General features: G+C 35.2%; 1 protein-coding gene across 6 annotated transcripts in view; it reads left to right on the top strand.

Moving 5' to 3' along the window:
• The window catches only part of LOC125226688 (2-oxoglutarate dehydrogenase, mitochondrial), a 57,793-nt gene that overhangs the window by 21,423 nt on the left and 23,802 nt on the right, over positions 1-12,568 (top strand). For 3 of the 6 annotated variants that reach the window (XM_048130749.1, XM_048130748.1, XM_048130752.1), the window contains exon 6: positions 1,769-1,901. The exons of 1 other annotated variant lie outside the window; for it this stretch is intronic. In XM_048130749.1, coding sequence (XP_047986706.1) covers positions 1,769-1,901 — 133 coding nt within the window. Of the gene's footprint in view, positions 1-1,768; positions 1,902-5,322; positions 5,426-12,568 lie in introns of all 6 variants that reach the window. 2 more of the 6 variants (XM_048130751.1, XM_048130753.1) reach the window with 1 other exon arrangement.

The following is a 12,568-nucleotide window of genomic DNA, read 5'->3' as shown; positions in this document are numbered from 1 at the left end:
AAACGCCGATGTGGTCCTTTACGCGGAGATCTTAAAGTGAATAATTTAGAGCATTTCGCGTAGATACTTTTAACGCAGAGTGATGCTTAAATGAGTGCAAAGAGCGATGTTTACTTGATAATTTCATACAGATGGAAGCGACTACTCGGTTCTACCAATGGACTCCGACTTTCGAAATAACTAGTTAGCGATTTGCATTTCGTTTTGAGTAGTGTTTGAAAGCTTATATGATACGAGTACGATAGTTAAAACCTTGTTTTCATACCAGACACTGAACTAACAGTTCGATTGCAACTTTTCCGACTGATCAATCGTTTTAGTATCAAACTAGTATTAATATTCCAATGGAGTTTTCAATGGGCTGTCCGGTACAAATTTCATGTTTTGCGATTTTTTTTCGGCGTTTTAAGCAGGCGATCAAGGTAAAGATCGTCTTACACCAGCCAATTTGCAGATAATTCACGTTTGTACGGGACAACTCGTGTTTGTACTATACTCTTTCATGGAATGCTTCTGGAGCTGTTATTTTAGCATTTGGATATGGAAACTGCTTAGTGTGTCGATGTTTATGAAAGTCTGAGCCGGTTAGTGGATTTCATTGGCATTTTTGTATGTTACCATTGGTGTGCTAAATTCAAAATTCATCAAAATTTTACCGAGTGGTTGCTGCCTTTTCGTGGATGTAGCGTGCGATCTCGGTAGACATTCAGTCATACAAACTTGTTGCCACAACACACAAATTACACTCTCATTTTAAAAATATGAGAAGAGTAATTTAATTTGACATGAACATTAAAGTATTGAAGTATGAGTAACATATCTATGGTATGTTTTCAAGTTATAACTTGAAACCAAACCAAACCAAAGGCGTACAGTGTGTAGAACTTTTCTGTGTGCAACTATTACTTGCTATAATTTATTTGTAGCTGTACTACGATTTGTAGCAATGGTATTTGCATGTTAATTTAGTGTATCATTTTAAAATAAGAGTGTTAATTCGATTATAATAATGGTGACAAAGTTCGTATGATTCTTTAACGTTCTTGCCTAACTAAACGGTCTACCGAAATCAACCAAATTTCATGGCAGAAGTAATTTCATTCGTTACGTAGAGTGGTCATTAAAGTACTCGTTTTCTTCATTCAACTAAGTAATTAACATTTCATTTTTAAACTAAAGATTTTTCTTTTCGACTAACGTTTCTACCGTTAAACGATTGCTAGTCTCAAATAGTTTTATACTTGATGTGATGATATGTAAATGAAGGAATTTTAGTTATTTTATAATTTTATGTTATTTTAGTTTGTTTAGTGTAGGTCAAGAATAGGATAGGTGTAATCTATTTTAGTACAAAATATGAATGATTTTGGAGGTCAGCCACGATGCGCTTAGGTAATTTTAGATAGACGGTGTATGCAGCTGAAAGTCGTTACTACACGTATTGCTGAAATAAACTAGCTTGTGATTTTTACTATATGTACAAGAATATTATAAAATTATTTTATTATTTGCGTTTATACATGCAAATGTTAGTAAATGGTTATCAACCTAGAAGGTCTAGCACAGCTTGCGTATGGACTTCTAATATGGACTCGCGAGCGAAAGCGCAAGTTGTGCTAAATCGCCTGTTGACCAAAAAAGTCAGTTATTGATGTACCTCAACCTAAAGTCGTAATAAGGTGCACCAAAGTGTTGAATGTCCTTAAGCCGCTTTAATCAGGGCACTAAACATTTTTATCTTGGGATTAAAACTTTTCTCTCCGGCCAGTCTCGAGGTCACCTAGTGGCGCATCTAGACCCTCTGGGCATATCCACGGGGGACCCCGTAGAGAGCACGGAGTGGCACGGAGGCCTACGGGGCTTCGCCAGCGAGGCGGTGGTTAGGCAACACGTGCGATTTGGTATGATATATTCTATCGTGATTGTCGGTTAGGGAGATGTCGGCCTTTCGTCAATGTAAATGTAAAAAGTATTATTCGAATTTTGAACGCTCGTTGCGGTACGCTTCGCGGCAATCTCAGTCCTAAAGCTAGGGTTTCCTAGAATAAGGGTCGTCTTATAGCTGCCGTCTTTCTTTGTACCAGTAGGTATGAAGTTTGCAGACGGTCACTATATGACGTCATCGCTATCATAGGAAACCAGAGCTGAATGATATAAAATACTACATTTGAAGTGTGTGGAGACTGGAGTAACGTTCCTTTACTATATTTCTCCGATTCCATTCACTTCAAATTGAAGTTTTTTTTTAAATATCATTAAGGATTATTTATATTCGGGGAAGTGTGCTCTTGCTTGTGTTTGGAATTTGAATTTTACTTTTAAGGTGTTATTCTGCGCTCGACTTCAGTTTTATCAAGAGTAAAAAAAATGTTGCAATAATATAAAACAAACTAAATATGTATGCAGTGAGTTTATGTTTGTAACATCTTTTTGACTGAAATACTGCAATTTGATTGTTACCAAAATAAATCATTTACAGTTGAATTTAGCTAATTGCGGTCGAGTATGGAACGTAACTTTTATTGGTTATGGGTTCTTTTCTATCGGTGGCGGAAAGCTATTGCATATAAAGCGTATATATGTATTAATATTGCTGCATCTAGCTCCCATGAGGCCTAACTCTTTGATCGAAGCAGTTGACTAACAAAGTTCGAATCGACGTTCAACTGCGGAGTTTTCCGTTTACAACAGTCAAAGGGTTACATATTTTTGATATTATTACAATGCTACATAAGTATTTTTTTAAAAATATATTTTAAAGTTTCCGTTATCTCCCAGACTACCACATGTCTGTATTTAAGTCATCGTAAGCCACGTTTATACGATTAAGTTGCATACGATTTTCGTAATTGGTTGTTCGACTGATGAAATACGACAAAAGTACTATTTTATATTTGTGTGCGTGCGTTAGTAACATTACTTGAGATGTGAGGGGCGTGAACTTTAAAAAGAAAATATTTATGTCTATATATTTATCAGAATATTCATTTAATACTATTTTTGAGTTAAACAGTATTTTTTTATATTATAAATGGGCTTACTCTTGGCCACAGACTAGCCAAGTATTATACCTACGTATTATAAGCTACTGCACTTTTGGTCGATACATCTCTCTAACTTTCAATAAACGATCCGATTTAATATGGTGTAGGGTCTCGCTTCGGCACTTGAATTTTTCAACACTAAGCGTAGTGAGGGTTTACGGTTCTAATACATTGTTAACTGTATTTTCGGTGTTTTATCGGCCTTTCGTTTTCTTATTTTTGTGAATTATAATAATACGATTTATGACAGTGAATTTATGCGGACTTATGTCTGCTGGTTATCAATAGGTCATTAGGAGTTCGGAGGTCTATCATACTCTAATATGACTGTATGTCATAGAGGTTTTCGAAAACAATTCATATCATTTTTCACATTAACTGTCCGTTGAAACACCATGTTTAGAAAAACAGACACAACTTTGGGAACATAATAAATGCCTAACACTTAAGGGCTATTAAGTATAACTTACGGCACGAAAATTATAGTTAATAATGTTATTAGAAAATGTAGGTATATGATTTATTTCAAGGGAATCCAATAAATAATATATATTAGTAGTTAGTTCTAAAATCTGCTTAATTTTCCTATGCTTTTTATGCAAATCGATATCTACGTATCGTCAACTATTATTACTTATTTTATTACACACTATATTTTTATATGCGGTGCTTGGTTATTAGACTGAATAGTCATCACTAGCTTTAACAAATTATTTATATTGACGAAAAGCTTTAGTGGTTTCATGTGCTCTGCCTACCCCTTTACGGGATACAGGCGTTATTTGCCAAGAGTGGCCCTGAAGCTTTAGTGGTTTCATGTGCTCTGCCTACCCCTTTACGGGATACAGGCGTGGAAAGCGTTATTTTGAATATTTTTTACGTATGAGACTAGCTTTGAAATATTCGGTCAAACTATTACTAATCCACGGCTGAGGCTTTAACTAATAAAGAACTATTAAGTTTAGGTTTTTACGTATTTTAGCTACTAACCTCACGCACGCAGTCATATTCCTTTACTAGAACTAGTACCGGTACCTAATACTTGATATATTATTAAGTAAAATATGTGTGGCTCCATATCGAAAACCCTGATGGCTTTCGACACTTACGTTGTACGTATAGGTATGGCGTAAGCGTCATCCATCATAAGGTCCCTTTTCTTATGGGCTATCACATTTTTGTTGCCGTTTTGCTTAGTAATATAAATGAGTACCTACCAATAATGTCATTTAACAGTCATAAGTATAGTACTTAATAACTGCGGAAATGTCTGGAATTTCATGATTTTTAGTCCATCATCGGTTTCACTGGACATTTGGAAGTGATTTTAATAGTCGATACGGACGGACTGCAATATATACTAGTATGTGCAATTGTGCACTGCATACTAACTGTTCCCATACAAGTTTCAATTGTATTGAAGTCTGTCTAAATCGGTTCTAAGTAGAATATACCTTAGTATAAGATTCGTTCATATTCCTAAAAATATCTGTGTCCCTTTGCGTTAGGAAACATTCGTAAGAAACATATACCTACTTAAACATTAAATAAATGTCATATACAAAGAAAAAGTGACCAAAGCCTCCAGCATATACCTACTTATTGTCTCTGTAACTAACCCGCAACATATGAGTGTGTTCAAATAAATATATTTACTAGACATGTAAGGTAAAGTCCTCATTAACCGTGATAAAAACCAATGTTTACGTGCACGTTATCGTTACTGTCAACTAATTTGACGTAGACGCTTGGTCAATTAACACTTGATAATTATTGTTTGATTGTTTAATAACATTATTTATTTATTTTAATGATGTTTTGTGAGTCAGTTTTGCATTTCTTGACAGGTTCTTTACTTTTTATGTTGATTTGTATTGTAGACGTGATCGAATTGATAATGATAAGACATAGAAACAAGTAAGATTATAATTTTACTTGAGCATATATTATTATAATACTTAAATATGTCTTCAATAGGTACTTTGTGTCCTACTTATACTCATAATATTACTTCTAGAGAACAATTTCTGTTTGTTACATTGCCAATATTGTCGGTCACAAATTATTTCTGATCAGTGATCACGTCACAATCTTAATATTAGTTTTTTTTTATTTCGAGGTATTTCTTAAATGTACACGATGTTAAACTGACTAATTTCGGCGCTACAGTATATCTATATACGGTCCATTTCTTTAAGCTTTTTCTTCTTATTTAAATTTACTTTCTAACGCACAAGCAGTTGTACTTTCGCATACTAAAACCCGACCAAAACGACAGATCCGAGGACATCATATAGCGAATCTCGACCCGTTGGAAATATCGAACGCCGACCTGGGCGGTAAAAACCCGAGGGAGGTCATACACAACAGTTACCGGTTCGGTAAGAGGGCTTTCAGAAAATATCTCGAACCGGCCTCTAGCCTATATTCGCCGCAATACTAACAGGCGACTGAAGTCATATTCCTGTCTCTTTCATGCCCAGTGAGATAGAGAGGGATTGTACTATAACATCAGTCGCCACTTGGTATTGCAGCAAGTATAGAGTAAAATCTTTGACGTCCCGTAGCGTACAATTAGCTCTCTCTATCGCTCGGTACTGGTGCGACAGACCGTGACGTGTCGCTCGCCACTGAGCGTCAATGATTGTATTCTTTGCTACAGAACCTGATTCTCACAAATCCTGGTGTTTTTGATCTCATTCAACTCAGAATCGACAGCACTCCGTCGCCATTAAAAACACACATTATGTTTAGAGGAACCAAACATATCCTTCCATTTTTTTTTTCAATTTTTTGATCATTACTGTGAATCTGCTAATGATTCTGAGCTCAACTGACCCAAAAGTATTAGGATCTATGAGATATCAGGCTTTCGGCCTCTTAGAAAAAGCCCATGAACCCTGACCGATTCTCCTTTTGAAATCTCTATTTGTTATTGTTCTGATAAAGTAAACTGAGAATCAAGATTTTCTACCCCTCTCGTACAGTAGTACCAACGGCCGGTATTTATTGTCAGCATTGACTATATTTTGACAGCCAAAGCGCCAAATACCCATATCTTAGAAATACCTTAGAAACAAAGATGTGTTCCGGTATGTTTATATATTCCATGTTGCCTGTACAGTAATAAAATTCTATGCGTGCACCATACCGGCCTTTTAATGTACCAAATTTTTGGTGATTAGCGTTGTTACTTTGTCAAGACTCGCTGGTCTAGCAGTGAGGTATTATAACAATATCAAAAATAGAGATTTTAAAATTTTAATATATCCCTGAATGTGGTAGCATGGAGTAATGGCTGGATGGGGGTCGGTCGGAGACGTCTAGTGTCAATTTTGTCACATGTGTTTATCTTTCAAATAAACTTGATTTACCTATGAATTGACTAACGTTCACTCTTCTTATAGTTTGACTGAAAACTGCCTGAATATAATTTTTTTTTATTCATGTTGTGTTTAATTGTTTGTTATCGCTGTAATTCTCTTCATTAGATTTCTTATAATGTTTATATCTATATTTTATTTGGGACGCCACTTTGTTTATAGTGGTTCCTCTAAAATGTCAAAAATGAGAATCATTTTTGCAATTTTGACTTTATACGTCACTGCTGACTTTTAAACCCTTGATTTTTGATCCCAACATACATATGAAAGGTGAACTACCAACCCAGATTTGACATAAGATCTCCCGTCCGTTCCCCAGTAATAACTTATGAACAGAAGCGAATCAACTGCGGTGCAAAGTTAAATTTGATTGCATTAGCTTTTTGTTATGATTTCTTTTTCTGTTCGTAATTTATTTTCGGTCTCCATAACCGTAGCAGCACTGGTCCTCGGCTCGCACGTTGTGTCATGTCACGCACGTATACTAGTGCGTATGCTTAGACGAAGAGTTGGCTCCAGAAAATTGTTCACAATTTTTAAAGCAACGTAACAAAGGTGCTACTGGACTACTACGGCAAAGGCATGCTAATGCCCAATAGATGTCACTCCTATCACATTTATAAACAATGACTTGAAGATGGAAAGAGGCATCTACTGGTAGTTACACTGTCGAGCATTTGTACTTTTATCTTGTCAATAATATGTGCCTACCTGTATCATTCAGAAAACTAACCCGACATTAGGCGGAATTATTACCGATTTTGCTTTGAAAGCATTTTTTTTAATATGACATAATTTTCCATGTATTTTTGGGGTGTATTAAAATAAACTGTCTGTCACTGATTAGATAGTTTTCTGCCATCAGCCGTTAGACGCCAGTACATATAAATAGTTAGTAAGAAAGGAAAATATGTATTGACAGGTTACGTTGCTTAATAAATCGTTGGCCGTTTTCGGGGCTAGCTCTTAGGTATATCTATTGTAAATACATACCTATTATATTTTGGTGCATGTTGAATGTAACGTTACTTCACAGCATTTGTTGTAATGATATCTCTAAAAAAGTGAGAAATCTAATAAAGGCATGCGAAATGCCATCATTAATGTAATCAGACGCATGTTGGTAATCCGTTAATTTTCAGTTATATTCATCATTTTAGTTTATAAAGCACATTTATTTTTTGTATAATTTTATTCCTTTCCGTTACCTACATAAAACATAGAACATTGGTAAATACTTTATATTCAATACAAAAATCTACATCTGTTTATATGGATGATACTGGTCCATAATACATTTGAAAAGGAAAATACTTATTGTAATTACAATATAGTGTAGGTATTTTAATACAACGTAAACAAAAAAAACACAGATAAGACAGTAATGCGTAAAAAGGTCACGTGGGGTCGTTTTGGACCCAGACCAAATAAACAAAGCGTAATCTTTCACTCTTTTGCACTCGTTATGTAAGATTTGTAAAAATTGGCCGCGATTCAACTATTACTCTGGCTAAATTTATCACTTCATTCACTGTTAAATTGTAGTCATCTGAGCCAGCGAGATGCTCAGATATATCTATACATGATCGGTTTAACCTTTTCTACTCGTAAATGTTATATTTCAAGCATTGTACTTTTTCAACAGATTATTCTACTTACCCAAATAATGGCACTTTTACCGTCAATTCAAAATTGGTTCTACAGAAAAATAATTATGTTTATTTTATTTAGTATAGTTCCAGCGACTTACATGTTTATCTATCAATGAATGAAATTATTAAAAAAAACACTTTGTAGGTAATTTGTATTTTGAGAGGGGACACTATTATAAAAAATATAATTACATATTAATATGTTCGTATACTTACGTTTATTTACTTACTTCTTATTATCTTATATACTTACACTAACCTTGCTTTCTATTGAAAACAAATATGAAATTTAATGTGCATTGGAGTTCATCATCGTTGTGATTCCATTGTACGAAATTGTATCCATAAATCCAACACTCAATTGGGTCGCTTTGATTACAAATATGTATACGTTTCATACTTTTTATTAAGAGCGTTATAACATTTCGGCGTCGGGCGAAATTAGGTATTTTACCCGCCGCGCGAGCCCAATATGCCGACCCTTTCTAGCACGTCTTATCACTCGCTCGCACTACAATAATGGACAAAACAATCTTGATCCTTTCTATGGAATTTTGATAACAACCACAATCTACTATCTCGATATAAACTTTTGGTTTCTAATAAACATTATTTTGTACGAAAATACGAGAATATAGCGCGAAATAATATCAATTATGTTAAAATTTATTTAAAAATTTAAAGTAATAATTATAAAAGTAGATCCCATCCCAAATATTTGCTTTTGTTATATGATAAGTATTAGAGTAAAGTATAATTATATTAATATGATGATAAAATAAGACAAATACAATTCTAATTACTTCAAGGTGGTGCTCAGGGTCTGATGATGGAGCCAGATGGTGGTCACCAATACCAATGAACAATATGACTATACAACTTCGTGGTTTACATGTCATTCTAGCATTTTCACTTTCACATTTCAAGTGCATATACCACGAGTATAGGTTTTCGGGTGTGCTGATTTAAAAATTAATGACCGATTTGGAATCTGACATTGCTGACTGTCACTTTGACACAAAAGTCGTCATGGGTGTCGTAAAATAGGTTTTAGGGGGTGCTTATTCCAAAACTAATGGCCAATGTGGAATCTGACATTGCTGACTGTCACTTTGACACAAAAGTCGTCATGGGTGTCGTCAAATAGGTTTGCGGGGGTGCTGATTCCAAAATTAATGAACAATGTGGAATCTGACATTGCTGACTGTCACTTTGACACAAAAGTCGTCATGGGTATCGTAAAATTGGTTTTAGGGGGTGCTGATTCCAAAATTAATGACCAATGTGGAATCTAACATTGCTGAATGCCACTTTGACACAAAAGTCATCATGGGTGTCGTAAAATAGGTTTTAGGGGTGCTGATTCCAAAAATAATGACTAATGTGGAATCTAACATTGCTGACTGTCACTTTGACACAAAAGTCGTCATGGGTGTCGTCAAATAGGTTTCCGGAGGTGCTGATTTGAAAATTAATGACCGATTTGGAATCTTGACATTGCTGACTGTCACTTTGACACAAAAGTCGTCATGGGTGTCTTCAAAAAGGTTTCCGGGGGTGCTGATTCCAAAATTAACGACTATTTTGGAATCTCACAGTGCCAATTGTAATTTTGACACAAAAGGAATCATGGGTGTAGTCAAATAGTTTTTAGGGGGCACTGATTCCAAAATTAATGAAATGATTTAAAAAGTAATGACCGATTTGGAACCTGACATTGCACAGTACCCCTGGAAAGGAAACCTATTTGACGACACCCATAACGACTTTTATGTCAAAGTGACAGTCAGCAATGTCAGATTCCAAATTGATCATTAATATTGAGATCAGTACCCATGAAAACCTATTTGATGACACCCATGATCACTTTTGTGTCAAAGTGACAGGCAACAGTGTCAGATTCCAAATTGGTCATTAGTTTTCAAACACCTCCGGATACCTATTTGACGACACCCATGACGACTTTTGTGTCAAAGTGACAGTCAGCAATGTCAGATTCCAAATTGGTCACTAATTTTGGAATCAGCACCCCTAAAACCTATTTTACGACACCCATGACGACTTTTGTGTCAAAGTGACAGTCAGCAATGTCAGATTGAACATTGGTCATTAATTTTGGAATCAGCACCCCTAAAACCTATTTTACGACACCCATGACGACTTTTGTGTCAGAGTGACAGTCAGCAATGTCAGATTGAACATTGGTCATTAATTTTGGAATCAGCACCCCCTAAAACCTATTTTACGACACCCATGACGACTTTTGTGTCAGAGTGACAGTCAGCAATGTCAGATTGAACATTGGTCATTAATTTTGGAATCAGCACCCCCTAAAACCTATTTTACGACACCCATGACGACTTTTGTGTCAAAGTGACAGTCAGCAATGTCAGATTCCAAATTGGTCATTCATTTTGGAATCAGCACCCCCTAAAACCTATTTTACGACACCCATGACGACTTTTGTGTCAAAGTGACAGTCAGCAATCTGAGGTACTACATATTCGTAATCTGAAAGTAATCAAGTCAATAATTTCAGTTATTTTGAATCGACTATGATTCCGAATTATTGGTAATAGTAATGATTGTATAGATGATTAGTGATTCCTTTACATGTAATGGTAATTTACCGTTTCACTTGATTACATTACAAGTAATCTGACACCCAGTAGTGTCAGATTACAAAGTAAAATCAAGTAATCGTGTAATCCGGAATCGATTACGATTTCCCCATCTCTGGGTTTAGTTATATGGTTCATTGGTACTGGTGACCACCATCTGGCTCCATCATCAGACCCTGAGTACCACCTCTTGTCAAAGGTCTTGTTGAGACGAACCCAACGAGCCTAAACACGAAGTCGTTTACTTACATGGTTCACTGGTACTGGTGACCACCTTCTGGCTCCATCATCAGATCCCGAGTACCATCTTGATGTGTCTTATCATCTTGACCGTATTGTAATTTTCACATTTTTATCATCACAACGTTGTAATACTTTAACATTTAAACATAACAAAGTATTACAAAAGCAAATATTTACGGATCTAGGATCAAATTCGTTGGTCGCTGTTTACACACACACAATGCGAGGATAGCCCGTGTAGAAACAAGGCGTCCGACCCACACAACAATAAATATTCTCGACGTTTGCGATGAAAACTCGGAGACCAAAGCGACATACGTCTTACCTCCTCGAGCTCCGGCGCGGCACTGAAATCGCAGGCGTCCGTCGCCGGTAAAATAGCGACAGGAAGGCTAGTTTTCAAAAAATTGGCAAAAAATCATGATAAAATATTATAACGACAAATGGATAACAGCAGTTTAAGCACATTGTGCAGATTATTTATATACTAAAATAACTTCGATAACATGTAGATTTTCGGAGAAATGATCACTTGTTTCGATGTATTTTCAAGACAAAATTGAGTTCGTTTTACTTTCAATTTCTCAATTTCAAAGGATTAAATGATAAATATTGTTTAATGGGCCTTAAGTACAAGATATTTGGAACTTAAATTTACCTCATTTATGAGAGTGATCTTATCAAATTGTACATAATAAGAGCTCCGAATTATGTGCTTCACTCGGTTTTTCCTAAACGAGCATCAGAAAAACAATCATTACTAATTGAAAAAGCTTTTTTTTTCATATGTTTTTTATTTAACCGACAGTTAATAAGATGTTCTAACTGAAACAAGTACTTTCACTGTCTTTTAGTATGAGTAAAGTGTACAATTTTGTCGATAAATATTGTGCATTTTACAATATATCGCCTTTTTTTGTCATAGCGCTCTTAATTCGAATAAAATATCTAAATTTCTTAATGACTTGTTGAATTTCCACTTTAAAAGTCAGTTTTTTTAATGACGTTGTCATAAATAATTCCGTATACGTATTTGTACCTCATTCATTATATAAGAGGTATCACCCATGCAAGAAGCACTGGGTTATGCGAACACAGGTGTTATACCATATTGTGATGTGTCATTATCATTACGGCACGCTAGTAAAGGGATATGAGATTTATATTTCACTATTTGCTTGTCTTGCTCTGCTTTCTTTTGTATGTAGACGTTAGAAAGTCAAATAAAGAATAGTTTTATACTTTTTTAAACTAGATGTCAGTATACAAGTAATATTTTTACACCAATCGATTATCAGAACTGTTGGTCAGTTTCAAAAGGTGTAAAACTGTTTTTTTCTTCGACTCGTTTAGATACCTAGTATATGTCATGCATTAATTCTTGGTAGAATATACTTAAGTCAAATCAGATGGGGTAAAAAAGACAATTGCCTTTTTTAAAAGAAGGGTTTCCGATGTTTTTGGTAGAATTTACATTATCGTCCTTTTTGCCCCTTCTCACCTTAACATAAGGACATTCATGAAAAAAAACCATAAGGATATGTACTTTGGCACACAGACACATCATACATTTGAATACACTTAAAAATCGAATACAAGTCAAACTTCTTATTGGCTACTTCGCT

Source organism: Leguminivora glycinivorella, chromosome 5 (assembly GCF_023078275.1).
Source record: "Leguminivora glycinivorella isolate SPB_JAAS2020 chromosome 5, LegGlyc_1.1, whole genome shotgun sequence".
NCBI classification, from domain to species: Eukaryota; Metazoa; Arthropoda; class Insecta; order Lepidoptera; family Tortricidae; genus Leguminivora; species Leguminivora glycinivorella.
Note: the sequence above shows the minus strand (reverse complement) of the source record. Positions and strands in the feature narration are given on the sequence as shown.